General features: G+C 39.0%; 1 protein-coding gene across 6 annotated transcripts in view; it reads left to right on the top strand.

The window, feature by feature from the left end:
• LOC133609793 (E3 ubiquitin-protein ligase HECW1-like) overlaps window positions 1-25808 on the top strand; it is a 181770-nt gene that overhangs the window by 92616 nt on the left and 63346 nt on the right. For 5 of the 6 annotated variants that reach the window (XR_009815776.2, XM_061965749.2, XM_061965744.2 and 2 more), the window contains 4 exons: window positions 17014-17112; window positions 22554-22707; window positions 23774-23880; window positions 25133-25239. Coding sequence is in view for 5 of the 6 variants with exons in the window: in XM_061965749.2 (XP_061821733.1) it covers window positions 17014-17112; window positions 22554-22707; window positions 23774-23880; window positions 25133-25239 (467 nt within the window). In the remaining variant the exon portion in view is untranslated. The remainder of the gene's footprint in view (window positions 1-17013; window positions 17113-22553; window positions 22708-23773; window positions 23881-25132; window positions 25240-25808) is intronic. The other variant, XM_061965747.2, reaches the window with a different exon arrangement.

Here is a 25808-nt window from a genome sequence, read left to right as displayed (position 1 = left end):
AAATATACGCCACACTGTGAATCCACACCAAACAAGAATGGCAAACACATTTCGGGAGAACATCCGCACAGTAACACAACATAAACACAGCAGAACAAATACCCAGAACCCTTTGCAGCACTAACTCTTCCGGGACGCTACAAGGTGTGTGTGTGTGGGGGTAGGGGTGGTCGGGGGTTTGGAAGTAGCGGGGGGTGTATATTGTAGCGTCCCGGAAGAGTTAGTGCTGCAAAGGGTTCTGGGTATTTGTTCTGTTGTGTTTATGTTGTGTTACTGTGCGGATGTTCTCCCAAAATGTGTTTGTCATTCTTGTTTGGTGTGGATTCACAGTGTGGCGTATATTTCTAACAATGTTAAAGTTGCTTATACAGCCTCTCTCAGTGTAAACTGTATCGCTGTTGATGAAGTATGCGTTGCATTTACGTTTTATGTGCGTACAGAAGCCGCTCATATCTTGTGACTGGGCAGGCACGTTGTTGGAATGGATGAAAAGCGGACGTGACGTCAGCTCGTAGAGGACGTTAAAAGCAGTGCCTGTAAGGCACGCCCCCAAGACTGTGGAATACGAGAAAAAATGACTGATGAACACCTTCGTTCGATAAAGAAGGTTGCTTCAGCTCAAAGCCTGAGCCCTGACATTAACAAACTAGCATCCAAGAAAAGATGGCAGGTATCTGGCTTGGGCACATCAGATTACATCAGTGTGTTGCAAACTGAGCAGTTTAAAGTCCTGAATGGTTGGTTTATTCATTATTTTATTTTCTAATTTATTAGCCTGTGGAAAAAGTTAATGTTGATATTTACCTCAGAAGGCTGCAAATAGAAAAGAGGCATTCAATTTTTATTTAAATTGTATTTGATATGCCATTGATATTTTTTAATTATTATTATTTTTATTTGAAATTCGATTTTGCATGTCATTATAAAGTTATATAAGCCTTGCTTGTTCAATATTTAATGCAAAACTTGTTTGGGTCCCTATCAAAAAGGTTAATTTGTTCAACCTTGGCCCGCGGCTTTGTTCAGTTTTAAATTTTGGCCCACTCTGTGGTTTGACACCCCTGATCCAGAGTGTCAGCCATGCTAGAATAAGAATTCGCAAACTTATAAACATATTTTTAACTATGGAGACATTTGTGAACCTGAGATATGATTGACGGAAGTAATCATTTTAAGAATTAGGGTTGACTCTTGGGTGTCTTGAGTATATTTTTTTCTGGTAACAAGTCTACCATGTTACACTGTATGGTATATGATTTTTGCGTTATTGGCCCCAAAAAAACAGAATCTACTGTTAAACTTGGAATACTACAGAAATTGACATACATGTGACCGAAAGGACTGTTTGTCTCAGGAAATCATGTCTCCGGGACTGAACTAAACAATGTTGAAAGGACCACTCGTTAATGCTGTGTATGTAAACCATACACAGGCCTCAAATGTTAACTTTTTAAGGTCAAGGCAAATGTTACCTTAAAGAAGGACTCATACCAAAGACTATAAAAATGGGACCCATTATCTCCCTGCTTGGCACTCAGCATCAAGGGTTGGAATTGGGGGTTAAATCACCAAAAATGCTTCCCGGGCACGGCCACTGCTGCTGCTCACTGCTCCCCTCACCTCCCATTGGGTGATCAAGGGTGATGGGTCAAATGCAGAGAATAATTTCGCCACAACTAGTGTGTGTGTGTGACATTCATTGGTACTTTAACTTAACTTTAAAATTTTAGGGCACCAAGGCAAGTTGGAAGGGCACCAAGGCAAACATGATTTTATTTCGAGGCAGGGGCTCCAAAGCATGCATGCATGCATATATATATATATATATATATATATATATATATATATATATATATATATATATATATATATATATATATATATATGTATATGTATATGTGTGTGTGTGTGTGTATATATATATATATATATATATTTAATATATATATATTAAATATATATATATTATATATATATATATATTTAATATATATATATTAAAAAAAATATATATATATAAATATATATATATATATATATATATATATATATATATATATATATATATATATATATATATATATATATATATAAAACAGTTTTTTTGTTAATATAAACTTGTCAGCTTTTTGTCATTTCATGATGCCTTTATCTCTATTTTTACATTTTGAAAGAGGGAGATATTTTATTTTATTATTTATTTATTTAAGTTATGTACATTTATATGTACATGTAGATGCTGTATCGGGACAGATCCATTAAGAGTTTGAGCAGGAATATGTCGTATAGGAATTAACTATACACAATAACACATTAACAAAATGCTCTGTCACAGGAATGTTTTTTGAAGTAATACCTTTTGTGACATGAAAAAAACACAAGTAATGTATAAAAACCTTGTGTTTACTTTTTGATATTAAAATAAAACACAAAGCAGTTTGGCTAATGAAGTTGAAGTCTAATAAACAAGCTTTGTTCTTTTCTTGGTTCAGTACAACAGTTTGGCCAACAAAAATAAAGAGGAGTCACACCTCTCAAGTCGAATACACAACCCTCACAGCCTTTGTTCAGTTCGATGAGATGCTACTAGCATTTTAGCTAGTATTGATGTTATTTGAACACTGATACAGCTTGCAGTTAAATAAAGGAGTGAACATCCCAGTCAACAAAGTAAAGACTTTATAAACAAGTTGTGACAAAGTTCACGACATATCGCCTGCTGCAAAACATCAAATAGTTTTCTCCTTTGCTGTATTTAGTGTGGGGACAAGTGTGTCTGTCTCCAATATTGTCCACACCTGTCTCCATCTAAACACAACAGTGCGCTTTTAAACATACAGCGGGACGCGAGTTAAAATGACGTTAAACCAAGCGCTTGGCTCCGTTTACTCCGAGGGGAAGTCTCCGGAGCAAAGTCTGTTTCCTTAGTCCGCCATGAATATCAAGCCAAACGACGCTAGTGCGCATGCGCCTGACTTCGTAGTGCCTAAAATGCATTAATAAATGACGGTTTTTCGGTAATTAAAAAATTAGACTGTATTACTAACCGTCTGGAATTTTATCGCAAACTATCAGTATACCGTTTACTGTTACATCCCTCGTCCATTAACAAGTAAAAAGTCAAGGGCGGTCACGGCACGTAGATTTTGGTGCATTTTTTAGGGCTTACGGCAAATGACGAGGGCGGTCACAGCTTTTGCCGCAGTTGCCGTGGTTAAATTTGAGCCCTGTATACACCCACGACACATCTCACATGCTTGTGTTGTTGTTGTGGATGACACCACTGAGGCAAAATCAATGTACAGACAAAACAGCTGTAATTTGTCACACTTTGTTTCATTTTTTAAACCATCAGTTAAGTTAAATTTTTTGTTTACATCTATTCAAGGATCAGAGCTTTAGGAGCCATTTTACATTTTTATTTTATAAGATATTTTTGTACTGATAAATGATACTGATTAGGGCTGCAACTAACGATTAGTTTGATAATCGATTAATCTGTCGATTATTATTTCGATTAATCGATTAATAATCGGATAATAGAGACAAACTACATTTCTATCCTTTCCAGTATGTTATTGAAAAAAAAACAGCATACCGTCCCCATACTTATTTTGATTATTGTTTCTCAGTTGTTTGTACATGTTACAGTTTATAATTAAAGGTTTATTTAAAAAAAAAAAAAAAATTGCCTCTGCGCATGTGCATAGCATAGATCCAACGAATCAATGACTAAATTCATCGGCAACTATTTTTATAATCGATTTTAATCGATTTAATCGATTAGTTGTTGCAGCCCTAATACTGATAGATTTTTGGGATGTATGGTATCAGCACGTTCATTCTATAAAAGTGTGTACTATAAGTGGGCGTGTTGCGTGTGATTTACTAAGACTGTGTGTGTAATTGTAAAGTAGTGCAGACCGCCTTATTTAAATGACGATTTTACGTGTACTATACGGGGCATCAGCACGGAAACACTCTCAATTACTGCACATTCATGTTATAATGCTCCTCCTACCTGTAGCTTTTTGCTATGTTTTCAAACATGCAGGAGACATCCACCACATTTCTTTTTTTTCCTTTTTTTTTTTTTTTGTATGGGAGAGAGGCTGTACTTAGTCCACTCAATATGCAAAAATGCATACTTCAATAAGTTTTTTTCCATTTAAAAAATATTTTACTGTTTAATGTTTCAATGAGGATTCTCGTCTGTCTGCTGCGTGATCACTGATCCTGCAGCCGTGTGTGGAACTGTCAGTTTGCACAGCTACTAAATAAAACGCGAAATAGTGCTGGCAAAACGGTGGTGAGTGTTGATAAATCACATTGTGCGTGCTAAATTATATTTGCATTTTTTTCTTGTTTTGATGATCAGCATTTATTTTGCATATTAATAAAGACAGACGCAAAATGGATTGCACGTCTGCTCACTGAAGAGACTCAATCCACGTTTAGTAGATCAGCTTTTCGTGTGCTATCAAGTTTGCACATGTTTTATAACACGCAAACTTTTAGTAAATCAGCACCTATGTGTCCAACTCCAACCTGGAGAAGAGGATTGCACTTTGTCAGGTATCTACCTTCACACCTGTTCAACTTGGGTGTTCTACCTGAAGACCAAGTTAACCATAATAAAATGGCAATCTCTCAGGAGGGAAACTAAAAACATAATGCAATAATAATAATATAATCATATATTATATATAATATTATATTATATATTATATATATAATATATTATATATATTATATTATTTATTATTATTATGGTCTATTGTGGGCGAACTGTGGTGCTGAATTTCCCCCAGGGATCAATACAGTACTTTATATTCTATTCTATTCTATTCTAATACAAAAACAATCTTCTCAAACTAGTTTATCATCAGTTCAGCTGAACCATGCCTCAAAGTCTCTGCATTCTCCACTCATTTACGCTGAGAAACTTAAGTAATGTTTTTTTTTTCCAAGTTGTGTTTTCCTGTACCAACTAAGAGTTCCCCTTGTTCTTTTAAATGTGATTTATTTAATTGTGTTCTGTGACCAGTAAGCATGTGGACACTCGCAGTGTGAGGAAGTTCACATTGTCTGGTGTGCCGTGGGAGATTATGTGATTTCACTGATTTGGGGAAAAAATATTTTTTGCAAACAAGTAATTATAGTCTGCAGATAATGTGCCGTTGTTGAGTGTCGGTGCTGTCTAGAGCTTGGCAGCATGATTGTGTTATACTGTTCCATATCAGTAGGTGGCGGCCGGTAGCTAATTGCTTTGTAGATGTGTGAGACGACGAGGTTTTGTCGTCGTATCTAATGCTTAAACCAAAAATAAACAAAAGGTGAGTGCCCCTAAGAAAAGGCATTGAAAATTAGGGGAGGTTATGCAGAACGAAACTAAAACCTAACTGGCTACAAAGTAAACAAAAACAGAATGCTGGACGACAGCAAAGACTTACTGTGGAGCAAAGACGGCGTCCACAATGTACATCCGAACATGACATGACAATCAACAATGTCCCCACAAAGAAGGATAGCAACAACTTCTTGAAAAGTCTTGATTGCTAAAACAAAGCAGGTGCGGGGAATAGCGCTCAAAGGAAGACATGACACTGCTACAGGAAAACACCAACAAAACAGGAAAAGCCACCAAAATAGGAGCGCAAGACAAGAACTAAAACACTACACACAGGAAAACACCAAAAAACTCCAAATAAGTCACGGCGTGATGTGGCAGGTGGTAACAATACACCAGTGACGTGCGGTGAGGTTCATGGCTGGTGAGGCACTGACTTCATCACAGTCAGATTTACAAACATATGAACCCTAAAGAGTATCTTATTCACCATTTGATTGGCAGCAGTTAACGGGTTATGTTTAAAAGCTCATACCAGCATTCTTCCCTGCTTGGCACTCAGCATCAAGGGTTGGAATTGGGGGTTAAATCACCAACAATGATTCCCGGGCGCGGCGCCGCTGCTGTCCCTCACCTCCCAGGGGGTGATCAAGGGGATGGGTCAAATGCAGAGGACAAATTTCACCACACCTAGTGTGTGTGACAATCATTGGTACTTTAACTTAACTTTAACTTTACACATACAAACTGTAGCACACAAAAAGCACATTTAATAAAACAAACGTTATTATGGTCTTACCTTTACTTATAAATGAAGTCCATGCGCCGCTCTTTCTGAACAAAAGCATCGATAACTTGTTTATAGAAGTCTTCCTTATCTTTCTTCAGTTTTAAAAGTCTCTCTGTCTCGATGGAGATCTTCCTTTAATTATTACCTCCTGCTTGGATTGAAAGTGCAGTTTAGAAAACTGTTTTATTTTAGATATGTATTCTTTTATGTTAAAAGTCCAGGCAAGAGGAAAGAATAAACGATCGCTAACTGTTGCTGCTTGTTGTCACTTATTCTGCAGCCGAGTAGTCGCAAAAATGATCCCTGGGATCACTAGCGCCCTCTACCACCATGAGGCGGGATTACTGCGAGCCTCAGCCAGTGCGTCTTCGCTGCCGTTTTATGATTGCTCAGCACAAGAAATACGTTACACACATACAGTTGTTGACAAAATACACTGTACATTATATACCTCAGCTAACTAAACTATGGAAATGTATAATATAATTCATATAGCAATACGGTCTCACTGCACAGCAGGCCAGCAGTTAGCCGAGTCATTGCGCATGGTGAGTCATGGTGAGGCTCAACTCAGTGACGTGCCTCAACTGGCTGCTGACTCACCGCAAGTCTCTTCTCAGTATTTGAACGGCAAATGTGAAAATTCAGCGATTTTGAATAAAAATAATCTAAAACTGGTGAAGTTAAATGGAAAATAACTTCATAGTATAATCATCCATCCATCCATCCATTTTCTACCGCTTATTCCTTTTGGGGTCGCGGGGGGCGCTGGAGCCTATCTCAGCTACAATCGGGCGGAAGGCGTGGTACACCCTGGACAAGTCGCCACCTCATCGCAGGGCCAACACAGATAGACAGACAACATTCACACTCACATCCACACACTAGGGCCAATTTAGTGTTGCCAATCAACTTATCCCCAGGTATAATCACTGGATACATATAACAATTTAATACATTTTTTTTCTTTTTACATTTTTTTTCTTTCCATGATGGCACGTGAGGCCCCGCCTCACCTGCCTCCCCTGACTGCACGTCACTGCAGTACACCTACTTTGAGACAAGAGCTATATTGATGCATGCTTGGTTATGGTTTAAAGCAGAGGTTCCCAAACTTTTTGACTCGGGGGCCGCATTGGGTTAAAAAAACTTGGCCGCGGGCCAGGCTGTATATATATTTACCGTATTTTTCGGAGTATAAGTCGCACCGGAGTATAAGTCGCACCTGCCGAAAATGCACAATAAAGAAGGAAAAAAACATATATAAGTCGCACTGGAGTATAAGTCGCATTTTTTGGGGAACTTTATTTGATAAAACCCAACACCAAGAATAGACATTTGAAAGGCAATTTAAAATAAATAAAGAATAGTGAACAACAGGCTGAATAAGTGTAGGTTATATGACGCATAAATAACCAACTGAGAACGTGCCTGGTATGTTAACGTAACATATGGTAAGAGACATTCAAATAACTATAACATATAGAACATGCTATACGTTTACCAAACAATCTGTCACTCCTAATCGCTAAATCCCATGAAATCTTATACGTCTTGTCTCTTTCGTGAATGAGCTAAATAATGTTATTTGATATTTTACGGTAATGTGTTAATAATTTCACACATAAGTCGCTCCTGAGTATAAGTCGCACCCCCGGCCAAACTATGAAAAAAAACTGCGACTTATAGTCCGAAAAATACGGTATATATATATATATGTATATGTATATATACATATATACATTGTCTTTATAATCCGTTTTGTCATTTAACATCAATTAACGTTGATGTTCATCAACATTTAACATTGTCACGTTATCGATGGGAAAATTCATTTTTAGACCATATGATTTGCCTGAGCGGCTAGGAGACACCAAGAGTAACAAGCGGTAGAAAATGGATTAGAAAGGAAAGATTTAAAAAAAAAAAAAAAAAAAAAACTTGGGACTTCCTGTGGGCCGGATTTTGGATGCTGGGGTGCCGGATCCGGCCCGCGGGCCTGGTTTAAAGTCATATCCAACAATTGCGATAACACTTTTTACTGCTGCTGAGTTTAATTTTTAATGATTTCTGCTGGTGGTGTGCCTCCGGATTTTTTCAATAAAAAAAATGCGCCTTGGCTCAAAAAAGGTTGAAAAACACTGTGTTAGCAGACTGAAAGCAACACATGTAGACAATTACAGTTCACATTGACGCAAATAATGGTAGCCTACATATTCGTTTTCATCACCGTTTAAACAAGAATTACCACTGATAACTCTTTGACAGAACGCCTGAAGGAGGAAATACACACAACTTTAACTTAGTTGTGTCGATACCACGATCAATGGCTCGCCCCGCATATGGCATCATATATGGTGTCAAAAATAAAATGTGTTCACATATTGCGATGTAGAACAAGTTAAATCCACACCTTTTAGTTTTGACACTGCCGGTGAGACGTTCAACTTGAACTACCTCATCTCAGAAAGAAAAGCATCTGATTGGCTCACCTTCATCGCTAACCCCCTTCCTCTGTCATATTTAACGCTATTAAAGAACTGTGATTGGATATATTCCAGTGACGTGCAGTCACTAGAGGCAGGTGAGGCGGGGCCTCAACTGCCATCATGGAAAGGAAAAAAATGTAAAAAGAAAATGTTTTTATTAAATTGTAATATGTATCCAGTGATTATACTATAAAGTTATTTTCCGTTTAACTTCACCAGTTTTAGATTATTTTTATTCAAAATCGCTGAATTTTCACATTTGCCGTTCAAATACTGAGAGCACTATTGAGGCACGTCACTCAGTTGTGCCTCAACATGGATTGGGGACTCGGCTAACTGCTGGCCTGCTGTGCAGTGAGACCGTATTGCTATATGAACTATATTATACATTTCCATAGTTTAGTTAGCTGAGGTATATAATGTACAGTGTATTTTGTCAACAACTGTATGTGTGTAAAGTATTTCTTGTGCTGAGCGATCATAAAACGGCTGCAAAAGACGCACTGGCTGAGGCTCCAGTAATCCCGCCTCCTGCACCCCCGCCGTAGATTGCAACCCCTGACGGGAGTGTTATATCAACTAAAGCCCACACTTAAACTTTCCACGTGCAAGATTGAATCTATTTAAAAAAGTTATTTCATAAGAAGCCAAAAAGTGCAAAAACAATAATGTTCGTGTTGGAGGAGTTGTGAATGACTGCAGGGCCACAACATTGCACTCTGCAGGTGTACCTAATTCACAACTCCTCCAACACGAACATTGTTGTTTTTGCACTTTTTGGCTTCTTATTAAATAACTTTTGTAACCTATTTTTATGGGCTTTCCTCTTTGTGATGTTAAGTTCCTGTTATGCGCTGTTATACAGTATATGCCTTGAGCTCTTATTTTGAAGGCGCTAAGAGCGGAAGTGACGACACGTTGGAGTGGAGCGGAAGTTTTTGAAAGAAGGTAAATAAAGTGGTCCTCGTGTAAACTGGAGCCTCCGTGTTTGTTATTTTGTAGTTTCATACAGTATAGGCGACATTTATAAACCCTCGGTTACACTTTTTTAAATAGATTCAATCTTGCACGTGGAAAGTTGAAGTGAGGGCTTTAGTTGATATAACACTCCCGTCAGGGATTGCATTAATCCAGCACAATAGCGGCTCATGGATTTATTTTATAAGTAAAGGTAAGACCATAATAACGTTTTTTTATTAAATGTGCTTTTTTGTGTGCTACAGTTTGTATGTGTAAAGTTGAAGTACCAATGATTGTCACACACACACTAGGTGTAATGAAATTTGTCCTCTGCATTTGACCCATCCCCTTGATCACCACCTAGGAGGTGAGGGGAGCAGTGGGCAGCAGCGGCGCCACGCCCGGGAATAATTTTTGGCGATTTAATAACCCCCAATTCCAAGCCTTGATGCTGAGTGCCAAGCAGGGAAGAATGCTGGTATGAGCTTTTAAACATAACCTGTTAACTGCTGCCAATCCAATGGTGAATAAGATACTCTTTAGGGTTCATATGTTTGTAAATCTGACTGTGATGAAGTCAGTGCCTCACCAGCCATCAACCTCACCGCACGTCACTGGTGTGTGTGTGTGTGTGTGTGTGTGTGTGTGTGTGTGTGTGTGTGTGTGTGTGTGTGTGTGTGTGTGTGTGTGTGTGTGTGTGTGTGTGTGTGTGTGTGTGTGTGTGTGTGTGTGTGTGTGTGTGTGTGTGTGTGTGTGTGTGTGTGTGTGTGTGTGTGTGTGTGTGTGTGTGTGTGTGTGTGTGTGTGTGTGTGTGTGTGTGTGTGTGTGCGGACTCGTGGACCCTGACAGCAGAGGGACAATAGAGGGAAGATGATATCATACAAGTGTTGTAGCGTGTCCCTTTTTCAACGGATTTCTACCCCACTGTGGATAATTTTGTCAACTTGTCATACATTTTGTGGGTATATTAAAATATACTTTCTATACTTCAAACATTTTGCTTTTAGGGGGCAAGACATTTATTTGAGGGGGCTCTGCCCCCTCTTGTCCCTGCGTCCCACTAGCATAGGCGCCGATCCCGTGGGTGCTTTGGGGCCTGAGCACCCATGTGGGATTGATGGCATATTCTTTCTCACCACCAAGCAAAAACCGCGCATACTCAGAAAAGTAGCGTCAGATTTACCGCCCGTACGAGCACCAACCCACTGGCAGAAATGTAGATCGGCGCCTATGCCCACTAGTCTGTGAGTTGATCAAAGTGCAGTTATCAATTTTAAGTAGTTTGCTGCTTATTCCCGTCTCCTCGACGATCTTCCCCAACTTTTCTGTTGGGACACTGCCAAAGGCTTTCTCCTGGTCAAGAAAGCAGATGGGCTGGTCAATTGGATGTTTCCAGCACTTCTGTTAAGAAGCCGCCTCAAGGCTGCAATCTGGTCTACCGTCTTCTGGTCAGAAGCCACATTGGCTCAGAAAGGAACTTTTCCACCTGGGCTCTCGGTGTCCTTTCCATGTATCTGTTTGCAGTTTCCCCCGGCCGTGCTTGCATTCTAATGGATCACCCTTGTTCTTGAAGATGGTGCAAATCATTTATTTTTCTTTTGGTACTAGCCCTGTCCTCCAGGTGTAGTTATTCCAACGGGGGAAACTGTGGTCAGCTGCAAGGCATAATCCTCTCAATGTGTTAGGTCTGCCTCGGGGTCTTTTACCGGCTGGGCATGCCTGGAACTAGGGCCGGGCGATATGGCCTTTTTTTAAAGGGGAACATTATCACCAGACCTATGTAAGCGTCAATATATACCTTGATGTTGCAGAAAAAAGACCATATATTTTTTTAACCGATTTCCGAACTCTAAATGGGTGAATTTTGGCGAATTAAACGCCTTTCTAATATTCGCTCTCGGAGCGATGACGTCACAATGTGACGTCGCATCGGGAAGCAATCCGCCATTTTCTCAAACACAGAGTCAAATCAGCTCTGTTATTTTCCGTTTTTTCGACTGTTTTCCGTACCTTGGAGACATCATGCCTCGTCGGTGTGTTGTCGGAGGGTGTAACAACACGAACAGGGACGGATTCAAGTTGCACCAGTTGCCCAAAGATGCGAAAGTGGCAAGAAATTGGACGTTTGTTCCGCACACTTTACCGACGAAAGCTATGCTACAACAGAGATGGCAAGAATGTGTGGATATCCTGCGACACTCAAAGCAGATGCATTTCCAACGATAAAGTCAAAGAAATCTGCCGCCAGACCCCCATTGAATCTGCCGGAGTGTGTGAGCAATTCAGGGACAAAGGACCTCGGTAGCACGGCAAGCAATGGCGGCAGTTTGTTCCAGCAGATGAGCGAACTTAACCCCCTGGATGTCTTGGCTCACACCGTCCCGAAGATGATCAAGAGAAGAATATCGACCCTAGCTTCCCTGGCCTGCTGACATGAGGGTATGTCTACAGAATATATTAATTGATGAAAATTGGGCTGTCTGCACTCTCAAAGTGCATGTTGTTGCCAAATGTATTTCATATGCTGTAAACCTAGTTCATAGTTGTTAGTTTCCTTTAATGCCAAACAAACACATACCAATTGTTGGTTAGAAGGCGATCGCCGAATTCGTCCTCGCTTTCTCCCGTGTCGCTGGCTGTCGTGTCGTTTTCGTCGGTTTCGCTTGCATACGGTTCAAACCGATATGGCTCAATAGCTTCAGTTTCTTCTTCAATTTCGTTTTCGCTACCTGCCTCCACACTACAACCATCCGTTTCAATACATTCGTAATCTGTTGAATCGCTTAAACCGCTGAAATCCGAGTCTGAATCCGAGCTAATGTCGCTATAGCTTGCTGTTCTTTCCGCCATGTTTGTTTGTGTTGGCTTCACTATGTGACGTCACAGGAAAATGGACGGGTGGTTAAAATCAGGCACTTTGAAGCTTTTTTTAGGGATATTGCGTGATGGGTAAAATTTTGAAAAAAACTTCGAAAAATATAATAAGCCACTGGGAACTGATTTTTAATGGTTTTAACAATTCTGAAATTGTGATAATGTTCCCCTGTAATATCTTGATATTTTTAGGCCATGTCACGATACATGATATATATCTCGATATTTTGCCTTAGCCTTGAAGGAAGACTTGATGCATATAATCACAGCAGTATGATGATTCTATGTGTCTACATTAAAACATTCTTGTTCATACTGCATTCATATATGCTAATTTTAAACTTTCATGCAGAGAGGGAAATCACAACTAAGTCAATTTACCAAAACTATATTTATTAAACAGTTATTAAGCAGTGGCACAAACATTCATGTCATTTCAAAACAGAAATTGCAAGATTGTAAGAGACATTTTAAAACAAGCTATGAGTGCACTTTTGTGCGTGATGTCACTAAGATGACATATCAAACAACACTAAATTAAAGTGCACTTTTTGTACAGAACGCCACTACAATAGTTCAAAACAAATAAAGTGCACTTTTGTGCATGATGTCACACAAGATATTTCAATAACTGTCAAATAAAAATTAGCTGCATAATAGGAAATTAAATAGTCTATGTCCTTTGCTATGTGGTAAGTTCCTGCGGACGTTATCTCCTTCTGTTGTTGACTTTTTTTGTCATACGGTGTTGATGTGGAAATGGTTGCCTCGGCATTTTGTTGGTGTGGCACCGAACGGAGATGTTGACATGCGGAGTTTCAAACACTCTTCATTCTCTAGCGGGGGGCTTTTCAAATGATGCTACATATTAGCAGTAATGCTACTTTTTGTAGCAACGCTTTTGCCCCACACTTGACAAATTACGGTTGTCTGTTCGACATATTCCCGCTTGAAGCCAAACCACCGCCAGACGATGGACCCCGTGCTGTTTTTCTTGGGAATTCATTCTTCCTTCATTTGTTACCAGATTCGCACCTTCTTTCTCTCGTATACCAGGGCGTATACATATGTGACGTATGTAAGAAGGTGCGCTTGTTTTAAGTCTCTGTGAGAAGGAGAGACAAGAAAGAGTGAGAAACGCCTGCAGTGTAATACCCGCAGCTAAAAGCAACTGCGTGAGAACGTATACTCGAATATCACGATATAGTCATTTTCTATATCGCACAGAGACAACCCCGCGATATATCGAGTATATCTGTATATCGCCCAGCCCTACCTGGAACACCTCACCAAGAAGTGTCCAGGAGGCATTGGGACTCGATGCCAAAGGCACCTTAACTGGCTATTTTTTTATTGAAACGTGTGTAACATGTGTAATGAGCCTTTCCTATAACTTAAAATGCAAATTTAAAATGTATAATTAAAAAACTCTGATATGAATTCATCAAACACAGTTAAATATTAGTAAAATACGTAATAATAATTTACCTTAAAGCCCAGTGAAGTCTCTACAGACAGTTGATCAAATTAATTTAATATTTAGAATTCATTAAAAAAAAATCCATCTGTCGTCATGTCTTTCAGAATGATTGTGAACAATAGGCCCAATTCCAAAAAAGTGCAGTTCCCCTAGACCAGGGGTCGGCAACCTTTACCACTCAGAGCCATTTTGACCAGTTTCACAAATTAAAGCAAACAATGGGAGCCACAAAAATCTTTTGAAATTTAAAATGAAATAACACTGCATCCAAAGTTTTTTTTCTTGCTTTGTGCTATGTATAAATCAAGGGTTTCAGACACGCGGCCCACACCTTAATATGAAAATTAAATGTTGTGAATGGCGCTTGACAGTATCATACTTGTCAACTCTCCCGATTATTCCGGTAGACTACAAATTTCAGTGCAACTATTCTCTCGAACGTGCGGTAATGGTACAGCATTTAGCGTCCACTACAACCAGCGTGCCGGCCCAGCCACACGTATGGGGCTTTTGCTTGCTCATGCAAGTGACAGCAAGGCACACTTGGTCAACAACCACACAGGCTACACTGACGGTGGCGGTATAAAAAACTTTAACACTCTTACTAATAATGCGCCACACTGTGAACCCACACCAAACAAGAATGACAAACACATTTCGGGAGAACATCTGCACCTTAACACAACATAAACACAACAGAACAAATACCCAGAATCCAATGCAGCCCTAACTCTTCCGGGCTACATTATACACCCCCGCTACCAAACCCCGCCCACCTCAACCGACGCACGGAGAGGGGGGGGGGGGGGGGTTGATGTGTGAGGGAGCAGGGTTGGGGTGGGGGCGGGGTTTGGTGGTAGCAGGGGTGTTTTCTGTAAGAGGCACTGAAATCCGGAAATCCCCCGGGAAATTCGGGAGGGTCGGCAAGTATGCAGCTGAGCCGCATCAGAATGATCAAAGAACCGCATGCGGCTCCGGAGCCGCGGGTTGCCGACCCCTGCCCTAGACTCAAACAGTAAGACGGTCTGAGTTATGAGTAAATACGAGAGGGTTTATAATAGAATAGAATGCCTTTTATTGTCACTATACACAGGTACAATGAGATTAAAAGCAACTCCAGTATCAGTGCGACAGTCTACAAATATGCATAACATAGGAAGGAAAGAAAAGAAAAATAGTGCAAAAGGAGGTAAGGTGCACAGTCCAGTCCTGAGAACAAATGTTCTGAATGTGTTGTTTAAATATTATACTATATTTATATATAAAGAAGCAGACGCAAGTTTCTGTCATATCTATAACGAATTGACATATTGTTACAAGTTGATGTTCTGAGATTGGGGTGTTGCGATACAATTTTTTCACATCCTATATTGGACATTTGAGTATTGGCCGATATTGATGCCAGCACGAATAATACATACTTGTATTACTTCGTAGTGTGGAATGTTAAAAAAAGGTGGGATCAAGTAAAATTAGTCAAACAAAACAATGATAGGTATAACAAAATATTAACCTATTTATTATTAACAGTCTGAAATGGATTTATGTTGAGATTAAATCGAAGTGAAGTGATGATGTAGTAAATTCAATGATGTGGACACATTTCTTACTGGATACATGCTAGCATGGCTGGATACTTGCTTTCTGTAAATTCAACTCTAAATAATATGCAACTATGACTATTTGATACTTGTTTATATTGACAAATGTGCTGAATTAAACTGCAATATGGTTCATTTAAGGACACAGCAGTACGTACTGTATGTCTAGCTCAGGGGTCGGCAACCCACGGCTCTTGAGCCGCATGCGGCTCTTTAGCGCCGCCCAAGTGGCTCTCTGAAACTTTTTCAAAAATGTATGAAAAATAGAAAAAGATGAGGGGAAAAAAATTTTTTTTTTTGTTTGTTTCTGTAGGAGGACAACGATGACACAAACCTCCCTAATTGTTATAAAGCACACTGTTTATATTAAACATGCTTCACTGATTCGAGTATTTGGCGAGCACCGTTTTGTCCTACTAATTTTGGCGGTCCTTGAACTCACCGTAGTTTGTTTACATGTATAACTTTCTCCGACTTTCGAGGACGTGTTTTATGCCACTTCTTTTTCTGTCTCATTTTGTCCACCAAACTTTAAACGTTGTGCATGAATGCACAAAGGTGGGTTTTGTTGATGTTATTGACTTGTGTGGAGTGCTAATCAGACATATTTGGTCACTGCATGACTGCAAGCTAATCGATGCTAACATGCTATTTAGGCTAGCTATATGTACATATTGCATCATTATGCCTCATTTGTAGGTATATTTGAGCTCATATAGTTTCCTTTAAGTCCTCTTAATTCAATTTATATCTCATGACACACTATCTGTATGTAATATGGCTTTTAATTTTTTGCGGCTTCACACAAATTTGTTTTGGTATTTTTGGTCCAATATGGCTCTTTCAACATTTTGGGTTGCCGACCTCTGGTCTAGCTTGTGTGCTGTTGTGTGCTTTGCTATTGTGTATCTGCTAGCTCCTCATAGCCTATAACCTACCATGTTTACTTTTGTAAATGACTTGACTAGAATACAAGAAACGACGTGCTGCAGGACTGCTTGTATCGGAGCGCTTATATCGAAGATTTTAGACACTTGTTATTTTGCTGATATCGGACTGATACCAATATCTGATCAAGACAACCCTACATAAAACACACGAGTGGAAGCTGGGTCACATTGGATTGGTGAGACGGTTGACATGTGCATTTGATTGGAGAAACCAATCAAATGCGTAGGTTGTGCATCATTTCTGGGGATTAGTGCGATCCCAACATTGTGTATTCCTGGTGGATGATATATGTAATGTATATCTTGTAATGCTACAAGAGTTTAATGTTTCCTTGTTGGACAGCATTCATTTTCACATTTCATTTGTATGCATGCAGTGTTCCCATGCAGTGTTCCCATGATCTTTCCCCTCTAAATTTTTGTTAAAGAGACTGGCAGTCAGACTGGGACCGTTCGAACCTGAGTCGTAATCTGTCCAGCGCCCTCAGGGTGTAACGTATTCCGTACTGTTTCCTGTAGGCTCAGGCTTCTCACCTCCCGTTGGCCTTCCTCCAGTACTTCTTCCCAGCCTTGACTTAAACCATTTTCCTGCTGCCACTGACCAAGCCTTACCTCCAAGTAAGCATAAACACATCTTACTCTGGAGCCATACGCCAACAGCTTGGTTTGCACGTGTGTTTGCATGTTTGTTTTCAAACATCTGTGCTGTGTCCTTTTGTGTTTGCTCCTCCCATGCATTTCCGTTACAGTTTAGATTTAGAGCTTCCTTCTGCTCTGTAATGGATGCTTGCATCTGAAATGAAGGGCCAACGGGTCCAAAGACAACATCGATGTTACAGCAGAGCTGCCACAAAGCATGCACAAAACATGCCTTAAAAAGAACATAAAGTCAAATCACTTTGGTAGTTTATATACCAGGAAAACACTAATTTCCATTCATTTTTAAACTGAAATATTAGAATTACAGTACAAAAAATTCCATGCCAATACAAAACGCAGTGCTTCTCAAAACCAATACCGATTTACTTATTTACAAACCCCAAAACCAGTGAAGTTGGCACGTTGTGTAAATCGGAAATAAAAACAGAATACAATGATTTGCAAATCCTTTTCAATGTATATTCAGTTGAATAGACTGCAAAGACAACATACCGTATTTTTCGGAGTATAAGTCGCTCCGGAGTATAAGTCGCACCGGCCGAAAATGCATAATAAAGAAGGAAAAAAACATATATAAGTCGCACTGGAGTATAAGTCGCATTTTTTGGGGAAATGTATTTGATAAAACCCAACACCAAGAATAGACATTTGAAAGGTAATTTAAAATAAATAAAGAATAGTGAACAACAGGCTGAATAAGTGTACGTTATATGAGGCATAAATAACCAACTGAGAAGGTGCCTGGTATGTTAACGTAACATATTATGGTAAGAGTCATTCAAATAACTATAACATATAGAACATGCTATACGTTTACCAAACAATCTGTCACTCCTAATCGCTAAATCCCATGAAATCTTATACGTCTAGTCTCTTACGTGAATGAGCTAAATAATATTATTTGATATTTTACGGTAATGTGTTAATAATTTCACATATAAGTCGCTCCTGAGTATAAGTCGCACCCCCGGCCAAGCTATGAAAAAAACTGCGACTTATAGTCCGAAAAATACGGTAGTTAACGTTCGAACTGGAAAACTTAGCTCATTTGGAATTTGATGCCTGCAACATGTTTAAAAAAATCTGGCACAAGTGGCAAAAGAGAGTGAGAACGTTGAGGAATGCTCATCAAACACTTATTTGGAACATCCCACAGGTGAACAGAGTCATTGGGAACAGGTGGGTGCCATGATTGGGTATAAAAGCAGCTTCCAAGAAATGATCAGTCCTTCACAAACAAGGATGGGGCGAGGGTCACAACTTTGTGAACAAATGCCTGAGCAAATTATCGAGCAGTTTAAGAACAACATTTCTCAATGAGCTATTGCAAGGAATTTAGGGATTTCACCATCTACCGTCCGTAATATCATCGAAAGGTTCAGAGAATCTGGAGAAATCACTGCACGTAAGCGGCAAGGCCGAAAACCTACATTGAATGCCCGTGACCTTCGATCCCTCAGGCGGTACTGCATCGAAAAAAGCAACATCGGTGTGTAAAGGATATCCCCACATGGGCTTAGGAACACCTCAGAAAACCACTGTCAGTAACTACAGTTTGTCGCAACATCTGTAAGTGCAAGTTAAAACTCTACTATGCAAAGCAAAAGCCATTTATCAACAACACCCAGAAACGCTGCCAGCTTGGCTGGGCACGAGGTCATCTAAGATGGACTGATGCAAAGTGGAAAAGTGTTTTGTGGTCTGACGAGTCCACATTTAAAATTGTTTTTGGAAACTGTGGACGTCGTGTCCTCCGGACCCAAGAGTAAAAGAACCATCCGGACTGTTATAGGCGCAAAGTTCAAAAGCCAGCATCTGTGATGGTATAAAGCATGGGTGTCAAACTCTGGCCCGCGGGCCAAATTTGGCCCGCCTTGTAATTTCACTTGGCCCGTGAGGTGATATCAAATTAACACTAGAGCTGGCCCGCCGATTATATACAGCGCTAATTCTCATACTTGCCAAACCTCCCGGGAAACGCCCAAATTTCAGTGCCCCTCCCGAGAATTGTAACGTCCCCTTTTCGTCCAGTCCGAGTGCTGGCTCAGTTACATAATATGTGCGGCTTTGGCATGCACACAGAAGTGAATGCAACGCATACTTGATCTTCAGCGATACAGGTTACACTGAGGGTGCCAGTGTAAAAATCTTTAACATTGTCAGAAATATACGCCACACTGTGAATCCACACCAAACAAGAATGACAAACACATTTCGGGAGAACATCCGCACAGTAACACAACATAAACACAACAGAACAAATACCCAGAACCCTTTGCAGCACTAACTCTTCCGGGGTGTTGTGCCGGATAATGCACCCCCGGCGTAGAATGCACCCCTTGACGGGAGTGTTATATCAGCTAAAGCCCACACTTAGAGTTTACACGTGCAAGATTGAATCTATTTAAAAAAGTTATTTAATAAGAAGCCAAAAATGCAAAAAGAATAATGTTCGTGTTGGAGGAGTTGTGAATGAATGAAATATGAAATCCGTGCTGCAGTCTGCAGGTGTACCTAATGTTGTGGCCCAGCAGCGACTGCAGCACGGATTGTGTCATTTATCATTCTATTATTTTGTCAACATTATGAAGGACAAGCTGTAAAAATTGATTATTCATCTACTTGTTAATCTACTGTTAATATCTGCTTAAATTCTCTTTTAACATGTTCTATCTACACTTCTGTTAAAATGTAATAAGCATGTATTCTTCTGTTGTTTGATACTGTACATTAGTTTTGGATGATACCACACATTCAGGTATCAATTCGTGGTGGACCGGTACTCTTTAGTGGCGGTATATTACTGAATATTATTAATTAGTATTGCGGTAATATACCAATAGCGGTATACAATACAACCCTAGTTCCTACCATATTTACTTCTGTGACAACCTTCTTAAAGTGTTGTAATCAATCAGATATCAAGCAGCTAAAATGTGCCAAACTTACCGGTAAATAAATGTGGAAAGAGTGTTTTACATGTTCCTATCCTGCACTCTAATGGATTTACATGGGTGTAATTTACAATTTTTTTATGATGTTTACACGTTTTTCATAATAGCCACAATGTTCGGTAAGCAGGTTATGTTAGACCATGTGTGTTGACCTGTATGTTAGTTGCATTTTTCTTTAATATTATTGCACCGTGACTAGGGAAGGTTGTTTGTAATTATAGTGCAGCATTTACTTATATGACACAATCCAAAGTATTTTCGAAGGTTATTGATATGATTTACTCACTCTAGATGGCAGCAATTATGTATATAATATGTATATTTATACAACTATGTATATAAGATTAATTTGAAAGCATTCAGGGGTGCGTTTTGTTGAACTCATGATGTCTCGCGGGTCAAATTAATTGGACACCCCTGATCCATGCTATTATGCTCGATACTAAATCTAAAATCACCTCATATTTTACCCAACAATAATTACAGAACAGAGTTGCTGAGACAGAGACGCACAGATAAAAGGAACAAATATCGAATGAGAATCTAAATACTGCAAAGTGGACATCACCATGAAAATATGTGACGTAAGGAAACAGGAGAAATTAAACATACTTGAAGAGCCAACTGAAAAATCTACATTAAGTTCAATGGAGGGCTGGAGGAAACCAAAATACTTGGTGTTTTAGTGGTCTAAGAGGGTTATTAGTAAGTAGCGAGACAAACATTAAAGGTTGTTGGTTTATGGAGATGATTGAATCTAGCTTCGTAATGGTTTAAACACATTCTGAACCCACGCTGTGCAAAATAGAGACTTTGCATATAACATAAGTACAATGTTTAAAGTCTTTATAAATGTAATTTTGCCAAGTACAACACAATTGTTAAATCAAATTATCGCTTTAATCGCATTCTTACCGCAAATTGCACAAAAAGTGACATGATCATTATAATTTGACACCAGTAATCATATATTTATTCTTAATATCATCATCATCATCAAACTTTATTCCAGACACAAACATGGCTCATAATAAAACGATACAGACGTCAACAAAACAGTACTATAGAAAAAACACAATAAAAAAAACAAACAGGATACAAAAATCTTCATCTAATGCCATACAAGTAAAGGTGCCAGTGTTTCCAAAAACTGGAACTGGTATTTACTTTACTTGTTTTTATTTTATTTTTTATTTATTGACTTTTTATATGTTATTTTAAATTCAGCAATAGCTATTTATTTTTATTTTGTTGCTCATTTTAATTTGTATCTTTTTTTTAATACATCTTATTTGTAGTTCTTTCTTTCCTGTACTCTTTAACTCGTTTTTTTGCCTATTTTATTTTTTTTAACATTTTGTTCCCTATGTCACTACTAAAAGGGAATCATATGCAAAACCAACGTTTAACAATGGGTACCTGTTTTTGTGTATTTGGAATCTACATGAGTCCCGAAATTTTGAAATCAAACCATTGAGGCATGGTGGAGATATTTATAAAACAATTTTGCTTTCCTTCATACTTCCTTTTTTGCCCTATTTGTGACGTTTTCAGGGGATATCGCCATTTATGGCAAAGTTTTACCCAAAGAGATTTGCGCGATTCCGCCATTATAGTCCGACGCTGTAGTCAATAAGTTCCTTCTTCTTCTCTACCATCTTGTTGTGCGGCAGACTGGCTTGTACATGTACATGCATCATCTGCTGTTGCAATTTCTGATACAAATGAGCATTTATAGTTTGAACTTATATCTGACAGTAGACTCAATATGACAGGGCTAAAAACAACCACATGGCTGACGGGGAAAAGACGAAGTGGAGGCACATAAATAAGACCGCATTCTGAAGAGACTGTTAGAAAGAGGGTCTTGAAGGTCTGGAGATGGTCTTTAAAACATAATCTATGCCTATAATCTATTGCCCAAAAAAATCACCATTAAATGTTATGTAAACCACAGGGAAGTGTTGTAAATGTAGAAAAAAATCATAATATGACCCCTTCAATCTATCGTTATTAGGCAATTGTGCATTTTTGTCATAATGCTTATCCTCCTATTAATGTAATTAATTTAATATTTATTTTTTGTTAATATTTTCACTTAAAGTATTTAAACCTAGTTTGGTATTCATCATTAATTATATTTACATATTTCTTTCCGATATTACTTTTTTTTGTCCTTATATTTACCTTTTCATCACTGAATCTCTGTAATTAGAAAATAATGACCCCTAAACTCAGGAAATGAACAACATTCAGATGACAAAAAGTGTCAACATGTAAAAGTTGTAATGTTCCAAATTGTTAGGCGTAGCCGAAACAAATAAATCCTAGCATACCAAAATTCAGAGCGGGTCACACCTGACCAACCTGAAATAAGCTACCATGATATAATTGGCTGTTTATTTCATCTTAAGTCTTCAATGTTGTGTCTTCCGGCTGCTACAGACTGGGAAGCTCGTATAGACAGCCACGGCAGAGTGTTCTATGTCGACCATGTCAACCGCACCACGACCTGGCAGAGACCGAGTCATGGTGGCAAGTGTAACCATGGAATCCCCCGATCAGGATCCAGCCAACAAATGGAGCAACTCAATCGGAGGTCAGTGATTAAAAAGTGATTAAAGTTTATAAAAATGGTCGGCCAACCTGGCATTTCTCTGATTAGTATTGGGCGTGGCGAAGTTGGTACAGTGGCCGTGACAGCAATCGGAGGGTTGCTGATTACTGGGGTTCAATCCCCACCTTCTACCATCCTAGTCACGTCCGTTGTGTCCTTGGGCAAGACACTTCACCCCTTGCTCCTGATGGCTGCTGGTTAGCGCCTTGCATGGCAGCTCCCGCCATCAGTGTGTGAATGTGTGTGTGAATGGGTAAATGTGGAAATACTGTCAAAGCGCTTTGAGTACCTTGAAGGTAGAAAAGCGCTATACAAGTATAACCCATTTATTTATTATAATTATTCAGCTTTTATGTATACTATGGTATATCCAATGTAAATTAGCATTGAGCTAGTGCATTTTGAAAAGTGTAGCCTTTTGCAAAATGTTCTATTTGGCATGCTTGCTTTGTTGACATGAAAATCGCAAGATTACATTGAGGCAGTCTGCTACAAATACGCCTGAGCTTGAGTTGGTGCAGAGTCTGCAAATGGACATAATGTCACATGCAAAAAGGTATTGAAATATGGTCCCGTTTGATTTTCTTGAATCAGTACTACGGAATTTGGTCGGTACCTATAAAAGAAATAAACTTGGTACCCATCCTGAGTTTTCAGCCTATACATTGATGTATCTGACCACATGTTTGCTAGTTAGTAATTGTTGTTTAATGAAGTTGTTTTGTAATGACCACACAGTTTCATGAAGTTGCTCAGCGTGGCTTCTTAACTTCAAGTTCCCATGCGCCCGGGAAAACCTTGAAAATTTGAAAAAAAACCTGACCTATGTGTTAACTTTTTCTTAGACAAGCAAGCAAGTCAATGGCTAAGGTGAAACATGCTTAAGAATCAATTTATGCGATATAAATAATAAAGAAAAAGAAAAACGCCAATGGAGACATGAGATAATATATGTTGTGGGCTTACTTACCATATCTGAAAGAGAGTTTCTCACAAATAAATAAGTTTTACGGAACAACTTAAGGCTTCACTTTTACTTTTGTTTTAGGTACCAGAGCATCCAGAGGACCATGGCCACAGAAGAGGAGGGTGGCAGTCCGTTAGAGCGAGCTCCCAGTTTTGAGACTGACTCGGATTCCCCTCCAACAGCTACAGGTCTGATCCCTAATCCTTTGAACACAAAGTTGATGTTTTCCTCATACAATACAATACAACAATGCTGATAGTATGGCAATAAGGACACGGGACACAGTGATTGGACAAACTACAATATCGGGGAACTGTGGCAGACAACTTTATAGACGAGCTTGTGTCAATCCAACTGAAACACAGAAGTTGGTTCACAACCATACTTGCCAACCTAGAGACCTTCGATTTCGGGGGGGGGGTGTTAGTAGGTGTGAGTATATTTACAGCTAGAATTCACCAAGTCAAGTATTTCAAATATATACATATATATATATATATATATATAAGAAATACTTGACTTTCAGTGAATTCTAGCTATAAATATATATTTATTTTATTTTATATATATATATATATATATATATATATATATAAATAAAAGAAATACTTGAATTTCAGTGTTCATTTATTTACACATATAAACACACAACACTCATCTACTCATTGTTGAGTTAAGGGTTGAATTGTCCATCCTTATTCTATTCTCTGTCACTATTTTTCTAACCATGCTGAACACCCTCTCTGATGATGCATTGCTGTGTGGGACGCACAAAAGTGCTCTCATCAAATGCACTAGATGGCAGTATTGTCCTGTTTAAGAGTGTCACAACATTGCTGTTTACGGCAGACGAACTGCTTTACGGTAAACGAAAACGTGACTGCTGTTGTTGTGTGTTGTTACCGCGCTGGGAGGACGTTAATGAAACTGCCTAACAATAAACCCATATAAGAAACCAAGAACTCGCCCACGATCATTCTACAGTTATAATGATTGGGCAGGCACGTTGTTTATATTGTGGGAAAGCGGACTCAGGTCCGCATGGAGTTGGAGGGGGCGTGGCCTCCAGCTCCGCCTGAATTTCGGGAGATTTTCGGGAGAAAATTTGTCCCGGGAGGTTTTCGGGAGAGGCGCTGAATTTCGGGAGTCTCCCGGAAAATCCGGGAGGGTTGGCAAGTATGTTCACAACACATGTTTATACACAAGCAGCAAAACAAGTGGCTAACTGTTACTACAATTTGAGTGAGAAGTAATACTAACTATAATTCTAGAACTTGAGTGAGACTATAAATAGGTCTTGACCATATATGGCACGGTATTAGTGTATCCTTACCATTCTGTGTTTGTTGTCTATACTGTATGTAGCTTGTACTATACTTGCATCAAACGTCATGATATCAGATCCATTTACTAAATGATTTTTTGTTGATTATTTGCCAGGCCCAGCATCACCTGTCAGTCACCAGAAGATCAGCCAGCTTCTCCAATCTCCTGCTGTCAAGTTTATTACACATCCAGAATTCTTCACTATGTTGCACAGTAACTATGTGAGTTCTACACACATTTGAGTTGTATTATTGTTATTGTATTATTATTGATTTAACTGAAAACAGACAAAAAGCTAGCCCAGGGTGTCATCTGCCTTTGGACAAAAAGCCCTGCGACCAAAGACGGTAAAAGCAGTAGAAAATGATTTCTTAAAACTTGTACCCTTGTTCCTCGTCTCCAATATTAACACTGCTTCCTGCTTGTCTTAGTCTGTTTGAATATAACATACGTAAATATGTATACAAGATGAGGTGTTTCCAAACAGGAGATTTTAACAACCGAACAAGGTCTCCAGGATTTACTGGTGGGCCATCAGGGCCAGCAAGGCCTTTTTTGCTGGCCTAACATAAATCATGATCATAAATTGATAAAAGGTTATTTATTATTTTCTATTACACACCCCCTAGAAGGAAACATTTTGCGCCGTCCCACTCTCCGCCGTGACTATAAATAGTATAATTTGTCTATAAAATTGTTAGAAGTACACCTTTGCATAACATTGTATTGTATTAACAATAAAGAAAACAAAGATAGAAATATAAATCAACTAGGAATAACTTTATTAACA

Source organism: Nerophis lumbriciformis, linkage group LG07 (assembly GCF_033978685.3).
Source record: "Nerophis lumbriciformis linkage group LG07, RoL_Nlum_v2.1, whole genome shotgun sequence".
In the NCBI taxonomy this organism is placed as follows: Eukaryota; Metazoa; Chordata; class Actinopteri; order Syngnathiformes; family Syngnathidae; genus Nerophis; species Nerophis lumbriciformis.
This window is presented reverse-complemented; position numbering and strand designations above follow the sequence as displayed.